The 17285-nt window shown below is 42.5% G+C and overlaps 1 protein-coding gene across 6 annotated transcripts in view; it reads right to left on the reverse strand.

The window, feature by feature from the left end:
• LOC147017934 (ankyrin repeat domain-containing protein 17-like) overlaps positions 1 to 17285 on the reverse strand; it is a 208348-nt gene that overhangs the window by 64878 nt on the left and 126185 nt on the right. For all 6 annotated transcript variants that reach the window (XM_085897031.1, XM_085897030.1, XM_085897029.1 and 3 more), the window contains 8 exons: positions 11681 to 11872; positions 11368 to 11477; positions 9178 to 9265; positions 8885 to 9012; positions 5272 to 5415; positions 4900 to 5005; positions 3556 to 4611; positions 1611 to 1756 (listed from right to left, as the gene is read on the reverse strand). In XM_085897031.1, coding sequence (XP_085753157.1) covers positions 1611 to 1756; positions 3556 to 4611; positions 4900 to 5005; positions 5272 to 5415; positions 8885 to 9012; positions 9178 to 9265; positions 11368 to 11477; positions 11681 to 11872 — 1970 coding nt within the window. The remainder of the gene's footprint in view (positions 1 to 1610; positions 1757 to 3555; positions 4612 to 4899; positions 5006 to 5271; positions 5416 to 8884; positions 9013 to 9177; positions 9266 to 11367; positions 11478 to 11680; positions 11873 to 17285) is intronic.

Here is a 17285-nt window from a genome sequence, read left to right on the forward strand (position 1 = left end):
ATGGTGATGATGAACCTTTTGAACCCGACACTCAAGAATCACACCTTCTGAACCAGGGAGACTTAAATGATCTTGTAAGAGATCTCTCGCTGTCAAAGGCGAAGGCAGAGCTGCTTGGATTAAGGCTGCAGCAGTGGAATCTACTTGAACCTAACACCAAGATATCCTTGTTCAGAGCACGTCACAGAGACATGGCTGAGTTCTTTGAGATGGAAGACACAATGACATTCTGCAGTGACATCAACGGTCTGTTGAAAGAACTTGGGTGTGATCACGATCCTGCAGACTGGCGCCTCTTCATCGACTCGGGGAAGAACAGCTTGAAGGCTGTTTTGCTCCACAATGGCAACGAGAAACCATCAGTCCCACTGGCTCACGCGTTCGGCATGACAGAGACCTATGAGACTATGCGGCAGCTGCTTGATTCCATCAAGTACAATGACTTCAACTGGCACATCTGCGGAGACTTGAAAGTGGTGGCGCTGTTGTTAGGGCTGCAGTCAGGCTACACGAAATACATGTGCTTCCTTTGTCTCTGGGATAGCAGAGACGACAAGAATCACTGGACGAAGAAAGATTGGGAAGAGCGAAAAGAGCATGTACCTGGTCGACACAACGTGAAGCATGTCGCCCTTGTCGACCCAGCCAAGGTTTTCCTTCCACCACTCCACATAAAGCTCGGCTTGATGAAAAGTTTTGTACGGGCAATGGATCTGAATGGGCGTGGGTTTTTATACCTCAAGGAAAAGTTTGGCAACACCTTGTCGGAGGCCAAGATCAAGGCTGGTGTCTTTGTTGGACCGCAAATCCGACAGATTATGAAGGACGAAACTTTTCCGACAACTCTAAACCCCAAAGAGCTGGCAGCGTGGAGGAGCTTCAAAGCTGTGACGGACAACTTCTTGGGGAACGAGTGCGCGGACAACTATGAAGAAATAGTGCAGCAGCTGCTGGAGTCCTTCAGGAAACTTGGCTCCAGGATGTCCCTGAAAATCCATTTCCTACACCAGCACCTGAACTTCTTCCCTGACAACTTGGGAGCAGTCTCGGACGAGAACGGCGAGCGATTCCACCAAGAGATTTCACTCATGGAGACGCGTTACCAAGGGCGGCACAACCCGAACATGATGGGCGATTTCTGCTGGTTCCTGCATCGTGAAACTGACACAGAGCAGCACAAACGCAAAGCCAAATGCCTAAAGCATTTTTAATTACATTCTAGTGGAGTTTTTCTGTAATTTCTATAATTTTGAAGCATTCATGATGAAATAAATGAATAAATGAATTTTTGTAAATTTCATTGAAATCCTGACTTCTAGGCAATGGGAATATTTCTGTTACTGCTAAATCCTGACGTGATACAGCAAAACGGTTATGATTTTTGAAATCAGCGTACCCAAATTAGTCTAAATCACTTTACACATCTCCAGTAAAAAATTTTTGTTGTTCAGTGTAATCAAGCAAGTCTCCATTTCTGTTGTCGTGCTCTTAAAGTTGGCATTTTTTTGGATGTGTCCTCTACCATTTAACATGTATGCATACACATACACATGTGTAAATAAATTGCATTGTCAAGTAACAAAAGAAGAAGAAGAAGAAAAAAGAATCACCTGTGCATCGACTTCCAACGGGTGGAAGGGGTGTGGTATGGGTGGTGAGACGATAGGACTAGGTGTAGGGGTTTGCGGCTGGGAGGGCAACGACAACACGCTGTGTGCCGGTGTGTTCGCCACCGTCGATGGGCGGCTACTAGCAGCTGGTGAATGCAAGCAAGAGAATGGAAAGGTGAATATTGATTGCCTCTGCACACAAATTGGAGGACGACATTCATACGTACCTATCCTTAAAAAACAAACAAAAAACATTCAACATCTGCAGAACTATCAAAACAAACAAACACTAACAAAGCAATGATACAATAAGCATTTAACTGGTATCAAAAAATTGATGAGAGCATGGAAGTCGGTAATAATTGCAAGTCAGCTCCACATTTACACAAAGGAAGAACAGGTTGAGGTCGAAGTTTAATATTGTTAGAGATAAGCTTCTACTCAGAGTAAGTTTGACAACAGTAAGTTTAGATTGATCCAGTTTAGGAAGGCTAATTTTAGCTGACTTTCTCTGCAACATATGACAGAAATTTTCCAGATATTTATGTATGTCGTTGATAGTGTCTCAAAAAGATGTATTGCAGATCAAAGTAATGTTATCCTATTTCGTTAGTTTATTTTCAGTGTCTCAAAACGGTGGCATCTGAGCCAAGTAAGGGCTCCTCCATCTATCGTAACTTTTTACTGAAGTGGCATCCAATGCCAGGCTCCCTTGTCGGTCAAATATCTCATGCTCGGGGAGAAGTTATCATTGCAAATTACATAAATATTCCATGTTGACACTTTAGCGATCAATAGTGTTGGCTGGATAACAATGATAATAATGAGTTTGTCATATATGCAATGCACATACAATGAGAAATACTTTGACAGTGCGTGCTTAAAAATTACATTGAATAAGAAATAGATTAATTGTGGATCGAGAGCCTTAAAAATAACATTTTGGTGATGAAATTATTGGCATGGTTTAAGGTATCCGTAACCATTCTTTAGATGCGAATAGTGTTGGATTTGCAATGTAGAGCTTTTTCGGGGTTTCAAAGTACATTCTTCATTAATCTTCCATATTTACGATTTCAATCAGTGTTGGAATGCATTTTCTGCAAAATGGGGAAGTTTTTAAAAGGCTCATGTGTCCGTCGACACCATAGGAAGGAGGATGTAATCATGTGCACATGCGCAGGTGGTGTATTGTTTTAGGTTCATCCCCATGTCTTTTATGGAGTTTAGAAAAATCCAACAGTCATAAAGGACAAACTAGAAGGGAACCCAAATTCAAAATGTTAAGCATTTCTGGCTGCCAGAACCATGCATCCGATCAGGTTGAAATTTAAAACATATATTCCCCATGATGACGAGATCATAACTGTGAAGTTTAACGTCGATTGATGAAGCGGTTCAAGAGAAATAGTTTTTTTAAGATGTTCCTTCAATCCAATATGGCTGCCAGACCATGACATAATAATTTGTGAACACCCTGGCATCCCCAAGGCTTGGGGAACATGTGGGTGAAGTTTCCCCTCAATCTGTAAAGCTGTTCTGGAGAAGATTTCAAAGGTTTATTCTTCAAAAAAAAAAAAAAACACAACTGCCAAACCATGTGACCAATGACATCAGAGGTGGATCATTTTTTGTTCCTGATGGATAGGCGATCATGCGTGTGAAGTCTCGCCTCGATCTGTTCAGCCATTTCTGAGAAGATGATTTTTGAAAATTTTTATGTTAATAAAACATATGGCTGCTGAACCACGTAACTGATGACGGACATGAACCAATTGCTTAACCACACTTTTCGCTTCACATGCGCAGGGTAATTACACCTGAAAGAACATGAACTTTGCCCAACTTGGCACTTTTTCTGTGTTTGTGGAAAATAGAATGGACAGACAAACTTATTTGAGTAATACATTTCTCAAGATAGTTGAGAGTTCCTCTGTTTACTTACCAGCCATGATGTCACCTAACGTGTCAGTAAGCGACCGTGCCGGGCGTGCTACCATCAAGCCCTCTCCAGCATCTCCAAGCACCATCTGTCCACCAAGACTCACGGGGCCAAGCTCGGGTCCAAGAGTGCCCTGAACTGGGGATTGAGCCCCGGTGCCCCCCGCATGGATTGGCACAAAGCCAGCCGTTAGGGCTGCCTCTCCTTGGGGCAACATTGCTTCCAGCTGTGGAAGCTGGCTGTACACCGATTCTCCTCCATTTCCTATGCCACCACCACCTGGCTCATCACCACTCTCACTCTGGGGCTGCTGTGCTGCACATAAAGCCTGCTGTTGTTGATGATGGATCTGCTGTTGCATTTGCTGCTGTTGCTGGAGCTGCTGCTGCAAGATCTGCTGCTGGAGCTGAAGGTGTTGCTGCTGTTGCTGCAGCTGTTGCTGAAGCTGCTGCAGTTGCTGGTGTTGTAGTTGCTGCTGAAGCTGCTGGAGCTGCATCTGCTGTGTATGGCTGGGCTGTGATGGAAGTTGCTGCATGCCTGATGGCGTGCAAGCCGATGTGGCAGTGGAGGCTGATGTGGGTTGCAACTGCTGTTGTTGCTGTTGTTGCTGCTGCTGCTGCTGTTGCTGCTGCTGTAGCCGATGAGCTTTGGCCTCAAAGTACTGCTTCTTCAGGTGCTGTTGTGTTTTGTACTGCAACTCCCGCTCAACTCGCTGGAGTTCTTCAAGTATGCGCTGCTTCTTCTGGATCTGCTCTTCTCGCGTGCGACTCAACTCCTCGATCCGCTCTCTTGTCAGCTGCTCAGCTTGTGCCAGCTCCAGTGACTGCAGTTGTGCATTCTTCTCAATAGCTTCCCTAATGCGTTGCTCCAATTCTGTTAGCTTGCCTTGAGCCTCTTCCACAATGCGCTCAGGAGACTGGTGTGCACGAGCATGTGCATGACAACAACACCCATCACCCGGGGCACCAGGACTGCCAATTGAACCAGCCACAGGAGGCCCTGCAGAGCTGAGGGGCAGCATCACAGGTAGTGGCCCACTTGCTTTGGGCTTGGCTTGGGCTAAATGTATATTCAGCAAGGAGAACCAGAAAACAGGAAGGGGGGATTAAAGGGGGCGGGGAGAGGGGGGAAGTTAGCAAAAAAAAAAAAAACTGTTCAAAATAGAATTGCAAAAAGGAACTAGGTTCCATTTCAAGTGATAAAAATAAGCATGTAAGTACACACAGATTATAAGCATTCTGCCAACAAAACCATAGAATACCTTTTAGATATAGTTATCAGCACAAACTTCAACAAGAAGTTATGTTTCTTGTACATTAAATCAAACAACAGCCAATCTAATCACACCTTTTCCCCGGACAGACAATGGCTGGGTGGAGTCTGGGCCTGGTGGTTTGTCGGGCTCCTGGGGAGGCACCACCATGGGAAGGGCTTGCGTGGGCACACGTGGTGCCTAAAGGAGTCAGACATTGTCACACGCTATACCTTTTGAGGCATGCAACAACCGTTTTAACAGTTGATGGCATATTCACTCTACAGCACCAAAATAGGGCAATTCCACCCACATAAATCTCCCCCAGAAAGTGAGACTCTGCTTGACTGGCCACTTAAAATGTTAGCTCAAGCCTTCATTGCTGTTTAGTTACATGAACCTTCCATCTCGAAGCATTTTGGTGGCGAGCCTCAGAAAATTTAGACACCAAAACAATCATCACTAACCTGACCCTGATCTTGTGGAGGAGGGGTCAACTGGGGAGCTTCTGGAACAGAGGAAGACAGCAAGTTGTGAGGATAATCAATGAGGTAGCAAACCACGCCTGTGTGCCCACCCTTGGCAGCTTCAATTAGCATGGTGGATCCATCCTAAAACAAAAAGAGAAAAAGTTCAAATTACTTTTTAAACTAGGAATCTGAAGTCTGAAGGCAGTTTTTCCATAAGCAATCCACACATCAGTTGTCCATAAATTATTCTGGATTAATCAACATGTCAGTTATCTGAAAGGTAAAACATCATCGTCAGTCGTGGGAAATGAGCTTTATTTATTTCGCCAAAAGCTACAAAATATATAGAGCATGTCCTGCGAAGACAAACAAGTGATAATATGAATCTTGACTTTCAATGACAGAGTACTGACAAATCGAATTTGATAAGATGAACAGCATTCACGTGAACAGCACTCAACTGCATTTGGTTTAATCGTGCATGATTTCATTTTGGTCACAGTCTGGGCAATCTCCGTTGATCCAAGTCTTTCCTTGTAAAATCAAAGCTACTCATTCTGCAAGGATATTGTCCATGGCTCAATGGAGTACTGTTCTCTGCTATGGATTGGTGACCCAGCATCACATCAGTCTCTCCTGGATTTTGTGGAATTGAAAGCTCTCAAAATATTGGATTCTTCTGTGATGAGGCCAGAGCACAAGGTCTATTGCCCTCACATTGCAGGAAAGTCGGTGATGTCTCTGTTTTCTACCGTTTATTCTCCAACATTGCTTCCTCTGCCCTATCAGGTCTCTGACTCTCCCCAGCAACTCCAGGATGCACAAGTTCTTCCAATAACCCCTCCACGTTAAACTTCCAAAATCTAAGCAGACTGTATACCTCCACCATTATTTCTCACTCCTCCTGTCCATGGAACCACCTTGCAGAAGCTTTTGTGTCACACTCTTTGCTTTGATATCAAAGTCCTATCCTAGATGGCACAACAATGGTGCACCTCCTTTCCAAGAGCACCATAACAAAGTTCAATTGCTTCATGTTGTGGGGATTCTCTGGAGAGCTCCAAGAGAGCTGATGTAGTCTTCGGCACTTACCTCACCAGCAGCATCACAGTCCACAAGGGAGAAAAGAGGCAACAACATTCAGAGGAAGGCGGCTGATCATTACAAGGGCCTTGGAAAGTGGCAAGACTTTATGCATGACCCCGCTAATTATATATATATATATATATATATATATATATATATATATATATATATATATATATATATATATATATATATATATATATATATAAAAAACAGAAACACTTTGTATTGCTCTCTGAAAATATTGCAAGCAGACATGTTGGTGGGTTTTTGCACAGGGAAGAATTTCACTTATCTTCACATCAAAGCCATCTTCCAAGCTATGGGAGAAGACAAATCCCTGGCCTAGCCTCTCTTTCACAGTTTCACAAGATGCAACACTGTCAGCTTTATTCAGGAAGGGGAAGAAGTTAGAATGGCAGCCCCAGAAGCCCTATCCTAAAAGTCATTGAAGTCTTCAACTTCATGGCAGCCAATCCATATGCTCAGCACATTTTTTGTTTTCAATCCTGCTTACCTTATCCTCTCCTGTGCATGCCATTTTTACCAGCAAGGTGGTTTCTTTATCCTCATTGACTTACTTTTCCTTCCTTCCTGTTTCTCTTTCTTTCACAGTAGTTGTGACAATGCTCAATGCCTCTCAACTCTTCTTGTGATCCTATCAATTAGAAAGTACTCAGCTAGTAGTCACATCATGCTCAATACCACAGATAAATGGAGCTTGTTGGATCATCATGTTAGACAAGCAGAGAGCGAGTGGCTTCGTGTATCCATATGTGGTATGCTATAAGCACGGCAAACACTTGTGTACCCATTCGGTTTGCTCTTCCCGCCAACCTTGCCAGTTCCTTGACCAGGTTCTGGTCGAAGTGTTTCTTCACATCCATTCCATCCGATCCATCTGGTTCTGGTTGTAAAAGGTATTTCCTGGGTTTTCTTTGTGTCCAGAAAATTTCAGTACTCTTACAGCACTGCTGACTCGAGGTTTCTCCTCTTCAAGCCAAAGCACGCAAACAAATGATCCACACTTATTCTCACAACGATTACCAACAATGATAATTATGGGATGCCATATAGAAAAGGAGTTTTTTGCAGTCTATTGTTACTTCTCACAAAATACTAAGGTTCTTTAAATCGATCAATGCCAAACGAAAAGGCGGCGCAAGTTCAAACTTGCATTTATTTAAAAGTTAAAGCACACGTGATACATGCAGCACTCTGGCAAAGCGTTGTACACAACAAAGCAAATGATGACTTGGTTCATTCTACCCAATTCTTTCATTCCACTCTGCTTTCCCATTTCGACATACTTGGAGAGAAAACATTCACAAAATCTTCTCTCTTGAGAAACTGCTCATAATTTAGCAGATGACTTTTTATCCAGAAGTAACCAGAAATTTCCTGAACTATGGCGATCTTTCCATACAGTTGAAAGTTGAACTACAACTTTATAATTTGTCACTATACAGTTCCACTCAGTATTTTAAAATAAACATTTTCCATCAAAAAACTTTCGTTAAAAAAATAAAAACAAGCAATATCGCTTGCTTTAGGAGAAAAGCATTTTTCAGCAAGGAACTTGTCCAACTACATCTATAGTTGGCAGTTCTGCTAAAGAAAGAATCAGTCTTCAAATTACAGCTTTTCTGCCTGCTCCTTAAGCTACTTTATGGCCATCATCAAAGAATATTTATGACAATCATGTTCACCTGGTCAATGTTATTAGCCACACTTCTATAGTATGGTCCCCAAGTTTAGCCTGCCTGTTAGTAAAACAGCTGTTGCTTCAGGTTTCATGAGCAGCTTGACCCTGGCATGGCGAGTTTGACAAAAACAAACTTTCCAAACGATATGCAATGCCTCCCTTATGGTGTCGGGTCGAGATACAACAATCTTACGTGGATTCTTGCTGAATAACTACAACAAATATATGCTCCAATATTTCAAAGTGTTTGTGGTAATTCTGCTGAAGAAATGCTGGCATACTTGATGACATTCTGCACATGAGTCAGACTGCTTCCTGAGCCAAGATGTCAAACTGAGCAAAGTATGCCTTCAAAAGGAACAGAGCCATCAAAACCTTGTGACTTTCTCTCATTATTGCTTCATCCAAGTTCGGATTTTAAGAAAAAGTTGCACGATTAAACAATGGCAAAATCGACTTTGCAAGTCCCTCGTGACCGAAAATGTATCTGCCAACAGATGACTGAAATAATTTGTAGCTTCTGCTTTGATTTATGTCTGTCTCGAATCTATGCTACAAGTCAGTCATTCACATCAGTCAGCAACTGCAGATTCCTGATGTATAAATGAGGTTTGCATCCAACTTGCTCTTCATAGTGAAGGATCATATTTTCCAGCTTTGTAGCTCATTGCTGGATTGCAACAGCAGAGAGCCGATTGGCATCGATTACCTCTGCCTTTCTCGGCTGCATGACTGCAGCTGAGTTTGGTACTTAGACTTGGGCAGGCACACACATGCACACACAAACACACAAACGCATGCATACATTCCAAGGCAAACCTTCAGTCGATGATTTGGATCGGCTCCGTGGGCTAGCAACAATTCCACCACAGAAAGATGCCCTCCAGCACATGCCAGCGACAAGACTGTATGGTCATTGTTCGCTGTCGTACGATTAACATCAGCACCTGTTGAAAAACCAACATGCTTACATGCAACATCAGTCTACCGATGCAAAGTTTACAAACTCTACTGTCACAGGTCACTTTCCGAAATCCGATGCACTTTACACTTCAGCATAATATAAATGAGTTGAGGAACAAGTCAAGCGTGGCCCTGTCCTGGAATCTGACCTTTACTAATGAGGAATTGAACTGTGCACACGTGGCCAGCCCTGGCTGCTTTCATCAAAGGGGTCCTTCCACCTTCCGACTCATGTTCCTGTGGCACAGTTTACAAATCGGATCGCTAAGTCCATTGGGGACGTACGACGAGACTGGCAATTAAAGATTGTCAGTCAGGGACTGTCTGAATGAAAGACAACACGTAAGAACATGCACGAATGAATGACCGACACAAGGAAAAGGGTCAAGCTGTTAACACGTTTCATTTATCATGTTGCCCGTTTGGTTTTGTAATCCGAGACTTTTACTCGTGACGCTCAGACCCCAAACTCGTGTCATATATTTTGTTGTTAGAGATTATGGCTCCAAATGTCATTATCCCACATGATGAGTGTTCAAGCCGTGTCAGAGGGGGCTGAAGGGAAAAGCGGAAAACATTGAAATGATTTAAAACAGTTCAAGTCAAAATAAACAAATGACCGGAGGGTCGAGACCACACCACGAGGTGCGCCTTAATCCAAGTTACAGCCCCAAGGATGTGAGCATAAATGGAAATGCGCTGCGATCACAGGGTCAGGTAATGACTTGAATAACCGAACACCAAGGATAGCGAATTAATGCACAAATGAGGAAACGAGATTTGTTGCGAGGTAAAAGAAAGAAACCCTTTATTATCAATTTTATGAAGTAATATTAGAGGTAATTATCCTTAAATAGTAACTAGCCTCTTTACTTAACTCTTAAAACTTTACACCAAGCTGGATGGCAAACTTCATAAAACATCCCAGTGCAAGCCAGAGGCAACCGAGTCTGACCACATGGTACAGATGCAGCAAACCTACCTGTGAGGTGTGCAGTCATGGATCGATTTTCTGCCTGATGATAAACTCAATATTGGTGGTTCACATGCAGGACATTTAAATCACATAGTACGAGATCCCTGAGAAGGACATTAAGCTGAGTGTTTTGTCTGCTAGTATTAATTGGTGAAAGAGAAAGATTCCACACTTTTTTGCAAAAATAGGTGAGCCATCATTGGGGTCCTGAACAAATTACAAATTCCTGATTCCTTCAGTCGAACGTCAGGCATAGCCAGCAAGTTCATGAAAGAGTTGGGCCAAAAACGTTCCCTGGTCGACTCATCATGAGGATGGAAAAATTGGGCCATTAAAGTAGTCGGAGTGGAGAACCTCAAGTTAATCGGGGGGTATTTAAGATTTGAGAAGAAAAGTGAAGTTTAATCCCTTCCTCCCTTCTCAAGAACAGTCCTCTCTGAACTCGTAAATATAACAGCCAATCAGTACGATTACAACTGGTTTATACAGACTGCTGCTGGTAATACTCGAATCAGACGTATTTTTTCTTCACTGTGGCCAAGTTGCAAAACTCAAGCTACCGTGCTCAAATCACATGCCGAAAATATTCAAAATGTTGTATTTAACTAAAACTTGTGGAAATTATAATATGCTACGACAAACACTAAATTATGCTTAAAAATGAAAATGATCAATCCCACATGATACTACACACAATTAAATCAACACTCGAAACCGAATCAATACTACATTCCCACAACAAACAGCAAATATTCCTCACTACCCAAAGCAACCACAGCCACAATAAAGTCAAACAATTTTTTTTTGAAATCTCCAATTTTGTAACAATATCATGATGCAATCAATCGGGAAGAGGGGTTGGGTAGAAGGGCAGGCTTCAATTACCAACCATTGTTTTAATGGACCTGTTTGGAATTCTGATCTGAGGAAATGGCTTGTAATTCTGGGATCCCCAGGTTCTGGGGTTCAAAATAAATCTGGGATCTGGGTTCAAATTCCACACCCTATGTTGTATGGCTTGTCTACTATTGTCCTAACAATCAATGCAAACGTTTATCGGCATCTCAGGACATCCTTACCTTGCTAGTGATACATCAACACGAGCACCCGCCAAAGGATTTGGTTTACAGTGCAATAAGTTTGCTTAAGATTATCAAATTGGAGACATTAAAGTACAAATTTTCCATTTGGATAAAGTCTGACATGTCTGATGCATGAGCTCCTCCATGAGCTCCTGGAAAATGTTGATTTTTTTTTTCAAGGAAGAGGATTTTTTTTTTTTAAAGCACAGTTTTGTTGGATACTACACACAATTAAAATGTATGAGTGTGTGGTTTCACTTGTACAAATGAGAGCCACGTACGAGATCTGCTCCAGCTTGCAGCAGCAAGTCCGCCACATCAGTGTGCCCGTTCTCACAAGCATATGTCAGCGCCGTGTCTCCAGTTGCAGTCGTGGCATGGACATTTGCTCCTGTCAAACATAAACGTAGAGCGCACACAAAGTCCCATCAAACGATACTGCAATGCAGTCCCAAAAATAACCAAACACGAACTGCATATGAACTGACGACAAAAACAAAGGAGAAAAACAAATGCAACAGCAAAATGTGGAAAAAGTAAAACAAACAAAAAAAACGAACAAAATTGCAATCACTGTTGCATCCACAAGCTAACCTGCATTGAGCAGATACTTCACAAGCTCGAGATGCCCCTCTTGTGCGGCCTCCATTAGGGGTGTAGAGCAGCCTAGTTCCACATCAGCGCCAGCCTTCATTAGGAAGTCGGTGACTTCCAGAAAGCCACCACAACACGCCAACGTCAGCGCGGTCTCCTGCGTTTCCTCGGTCTGCGCATTGATGTTCGCTCCTGGATGAAGAGGGCAAGCAATAGGACGAAGGTAATTATGGATTCATTTGAGAGTTTATTCGATGGAATATCATTGATGTCTGTCGCTGCACACGTAGCATTTTCAAACACACAAATATGGACCTGTCCCACAACGAAACTTGGTCTCAGCTGAAAAAGCACCACCTTCTTTAACAAAAGATGCCGTAGGAAATTATTTTCGTTGATAAAGCACAAACACATCGATCGACTCAGATAGCAAGATTCAAGGTTGGGTACAGTCATTAAAAAAATAAAATAGAGTTCAATTGGAAATTATTTTTAAGGTCGGACGAATTTACATTTTCAAATACACTTCATACGAACACACACAAACACACACGCACACCCAACAACCTTCGGTTTATCAATATATTGTTGAACTTCACACATATTCTATTACTCTAACTCCACCAAGTAACAATAAGCCCAAAGAACATTGTAAAAATCACACACATAAAGTTATCATTATTATTTAAAAGGATCATAGCTTCTCAAATACAAAAAGCATGCAAATGAAGTAAGCAAGGAAAATAAAAATAAAAATCACAAGAAAAAGAGCAATCAGAGATTGCAGACCCTCACCAGAACTTCTTTTGTGTGGTGTTTGTGTAGTTTTGTGTGGTGTATTTTGTGTGGCGTTTGTGTACTGGTGTGTTACATAATTAATAAGAGACATAACCAAAACTGCCACTTTATAATGGCTGGCATTGATGACCGGGTTCCAAGACGTCCCGCTTTGATTGGATACCTGACCTTGACCCGTGACTTTTTTTAACATTTATTCAATTGAATTCAGAATGGGAATACAATAAATTCTATTCAAATCAAATGGAAGACCACATAGGTACAGTCCTGCAATGGAGTAATCAGAAGGAACCTGAACAAGCAAAAAGCAAAGATGAAGTACTCAGGAGGAACCTGGATAGGATTCACATTTCAGCTGTTACTCTTCTACCCTCAATCCCATCCAGGCACAGCCAAGTGAGTCTAATAAAAAAAAAATCAAAAAGAACACACAACAAAAAAAATTCAATAATCCTGTCTGCCAGACCATACGTCCAATCATGTTGAAATTTAAGACATATATATTCCCCATCACGGCTCGATCATAAATGTGAAGTTTCATGTCGATGGATTAAGCGGTTCCAGAGAAAACATTACTTAATATTTTCTTCGATCCAACATGGCTGCCAAACCATGTGACCCATCAATTATTCCTTAACAAACTTGTACGCCCATGGCTTGGGGAACATTTGTAAGAAGTTTCCCTCGACCTGTCCAGCCCATCTGGAGAAGACTTTTTATAGGTTTTCGGGTAAATCCAATATGGCTGGCAAACAAAGTGACCTATGATGTCATATTTGCGAACATTTTGTTCCTCATGGATAGGTGGGTCATACTTGTAAAGTTTCACCTCAATCTGCTCAGCCACTTCAAAGAAAAATTTTAAAGGTTTTTTTTTTTTTTTTTTAATCAATATGACTGCAGAATGACCGATGACATCACATGGACAATTTTTTCCCGAGATGAACCTCAAAAATTTTCATACTGATCAGATGTGGAGTTCTACATATGCAATTATGACATAACGAAGGCACCTATGATGTCATAATATATCACACTTATATTCCCCAGGAGTACTTGCCATGTGCCAAAAAATTTTTCTTGGTGCGGGTTCAGAGATACAGAGGTCCAAAGTTTTTCCGTTTTTCCAACATGGCTGCCACACCACGTGACCTATGACATCATAATTATCAATGAAACATTCTACATGGGTCGTCGCTCCTCTGGTGAAAATTTCGTCTCAATCTGACAAGCGGTTGCGGAGAAAAACACTAAACTTCTGTGTGGACAGACAGACGGGAAAACAAACAAACGGACCCAAATGCAAAACACTCTCCTCCGGCGAGGGCAATAACATGTTTACAAGGACTTTGCCGAGCGAGGCCAAACTAGTTGCTCAACACTGAACCCACCCTCTCCATGGCAGCTCTGTCCTTCGTCAGATGTGGTGACTAAAACTGTACACAGTATTCTAGATGAGACCTCACTAACTTCTTGAAGAGTTAACACCACCTTTTATTCATAATTTATCCCCCTGCAAATACACCCTCAACCTGATTAGCTTTACCTACAGCTGCCTCGCACTGTCCCGTCTGTTTACAACCCCCCCCCACCCCACCCCCAACCGTATCCATTACCACCCGCAGATCCTTCTCCTGTGTGACATGCTCCCTTACCTCATGTAATCGCTTTTTTCATCATTCTTACCCATTACCAGAACCTTTCCTTTCTTTATGTTAAACTGCATCTGCCACACCATCCACCCCCACCCCCGATCCATTAAAGTTTTGAGGCTTTCCTGAATCTGACCACCCCCTCCTCACACACTCACACACCCTCTCTGCTGTCTATCTCACCACCAAACTGAATGCCATCTGAAAATTTGGAAAGCTAACTCAATGCCACTGTCCATATTATTTATGTAAATTAGTAATAATAATAATAATAATAATAATAATAATGGTCGTAGAACTGATCCCAGGGCAACTCAACAACTTACGTTCTCCCATTAATAGCCACCTCTGAAAGGTGTAGTAATGGGGGAGGGGGGGTGGACTGGGCCATTGCCCCCAGTGCAAAGGTGGATGGGGCACCAAATAACACCCTCCAATAATACGTTTTAATGCTCCATTTGGTTGTATATAAATTACAATACAACAGACTCGTGGGAGCTCGAGATGTAACTTTCAGAACTACGTTTTACATTTTAAACTCTGTGGTACATTTTAACGCGTCATGTCGATGTTCACAAACTCTCCATTTGATTTATCATTTTTCGTAATTAATAGATCACCCACACACAGGAAAAAAAATCTGTATTAGTAATTATGAGGCTGCCAGCTGGGTAAATCTCTTATCATATCTTATTGTCCAGTGAATCTTACAACAGACGAGGTTATGATAATGCATTCTGTAATAGGGAGATACCCACAGGCCGAAGGGATGGATGGGTTATAATTGTTGGACAGTTATTTCACAATTACGTGTCGATCAGATCGAGTCGACTCGAGCCATACGAACCCAATTAGCGACGGCCAGGATCAGGTGCCAAGTTAGTTCTTTATCTTCCTTGTCTGCCTCTTTTCCTTCAGACGTCTTGGATTGGAATCCTCACTTTCCTATAATTTCACCCTCTTAATAATATGTACAATTATCCTCAGATAGCTGCAATCAGTACTCTTTCTTCATTTTTTTCTCTCTTTCACGGGTAGAGTTTAAGCCCGGCCCGCATGTACATACAAGATATGCCATGACGCATAACGTATGGTGAGAAGAAGGGTGTGAAGGAAAAAAGCACAGACAGGTCTGGACATTAGGGTAAATGTGGTGAGAGGCCTTAGGGAATGTGTTGGGCTGGCAGGAAGACCGAGAGGTACGCACAGTTGCCTCTAAGCCGTCGAGCTATAAACTGTAATCCCGGTGTTTCACAGGAGGGTGAATCATCAGTACGTGTGCTGTCCCTCGGATCGACGTTAAACTGGGTGTCCCATCTGCCGGCATTAGTACGCGGACATTGAAGATCCCACGGTGTTCTTCGGGAAGAGTAGCGGAGCTGTCCCCAGCCCATGGCTGAATTACAGACATTACAATTTGCTTGCCTACTCAGGCCAACAAACTTACTGATCAGCACTTCAATACTAACTTCTATCAGAAACATTTTGCTATACTGTATATTGGTAAGTGATTTGATGATCTGTCCAATTGCCTAATTTTTTTTTTAATTATCCCGTTCATCTACCCAACTTGGTATCCTCGCCGATCAATTGACCCAGATAAATTTAAATTACAATGTATTTCACCACATTGTGTTTGTGTTTATATTCACATTTGGCGAAGTAGTAAATGGGTAGGGAATTCTGTGTATCGACCGAATCTAACCAATATGATGTTTTGGTTTTTTTTCCATCCCTTGCAAAAATGCAACAGTTTGAAATACAGTGTTCCCTCACCTATCGCGGTTAATGCGTTCCAGACCCACCCGTGATAGGTGAAAATCCGCGAAGTAGAAACCACATATTTATGTAATTATTTAAATATATTTAAACACACCGGGCGTAGTGGCGTGCGCCTGTAATCCGGCTACTCGGAGCCTTGGGTTGGAGGATCGCTTGAGGACGGGAGCTCTGCGCTGGGCCACGCTATGAGAGGGTGTAGAGCAGCCCGGAATCATGGCGAAACCCAATCCTTATCCCTGTGTCGTAAGAGGCGACCAGGGTTGCGTCAGGAAGGGCATCCGGCGTAAAACCTGTGCCAAATCAGTATGCGGATCATAACGGATGATCCGCTGTGGCGACCCCTGACGGGAGCAGCCGAAAGACCAACAACAACATATTTAAACACATTTAAACGTATTTCATGGTTGCGAGTGGGCATCGATCAGGTCATTGATGTCGTCGGAGGTCATATCTTCGAAGCCTTCTCCTTGCAGCAATTTTGCCAGCATCACGGCCTTATTCACAGCTGAGTGGTTTATCTCTTCAGGCGTGAATCCCTTGTAGACGTTTGCCACTTCTGGCCATAATCTTTTCCAGCTGGCATTAATTGTCTTGGGTTTCATGTCATGGATGGCCTTCTGTATATTGATGAGACAGGTAGCGATTGTGTAGTCTTGCCAATACGCCTTCAGCGAGAAGTCTTTGTCCGCGTCCATAGATTCAACCAGGTGTTAAAGGGTGTGTCTTGTGTAAAGCGCCTTAAATGCACGAATAACGCCTTGGTCCATGGGTTGGATGAGTGATGTGGTGTTCGGTGGCAGGAACTCTACTTTCACACCTTCATACGACAGGTCAATGGTGTGACCTCCTGCATTGTCCATAATCAGAAGCACATTGAAATTGAGGCCTTTCCCTGATAGATAACGCTGGACCTCTGGGATAAAGCACTGATGGAACCAATCAGAAGTGAGGACTTTTGTGATCCAGATATGTATGATTTGAAAACCCGCGATGTAGTGAAGCCACGAAAAGTGAACCGCGATATAGCGAGGGAGCACTGTATAGTATATGATAGTTGTACTCTCATGTACTACAGTAGTCTGCAGACAATCACTTCAGGAAAGGAATGTTATTTTTTTCTTGGGATTTTCAAATTAATATTTCAATAAATTAAATTGACTTTATTTCAGAAATATATACACTATAAAATGGAGTTCAAAGCCAAATGGATCAACATGAGTGTGTGAGAGAGAGAGAGAGAGAGAACGAGAGAGAGAGAGAGAGAGAGAGAGAACGAGAGAGAGAGAGAACGAGAGAACGAGAGAGAGAGAGAACGAGAGAACGAGAGAGAACGAGAGAACGAGAGAACGAGAGAGAACGAGAGAACGAGAGAA

This window comes from Eptatretus burgeri, chromosome 10 (assembly GCF_056783735.1).
Source record: "Eptatretus burgeri isolate ZD-2024b chromosome 10, Ebu_testis_v1, whole genome shotgun sequence".
Taxonomy (NCBI): domain Eukaryota; kingdom Metazoa; phylum Chordata; class Myxini; order Myxiniformes; family Myxinidae; genus Eptatretus; species Eptatretus burgeri.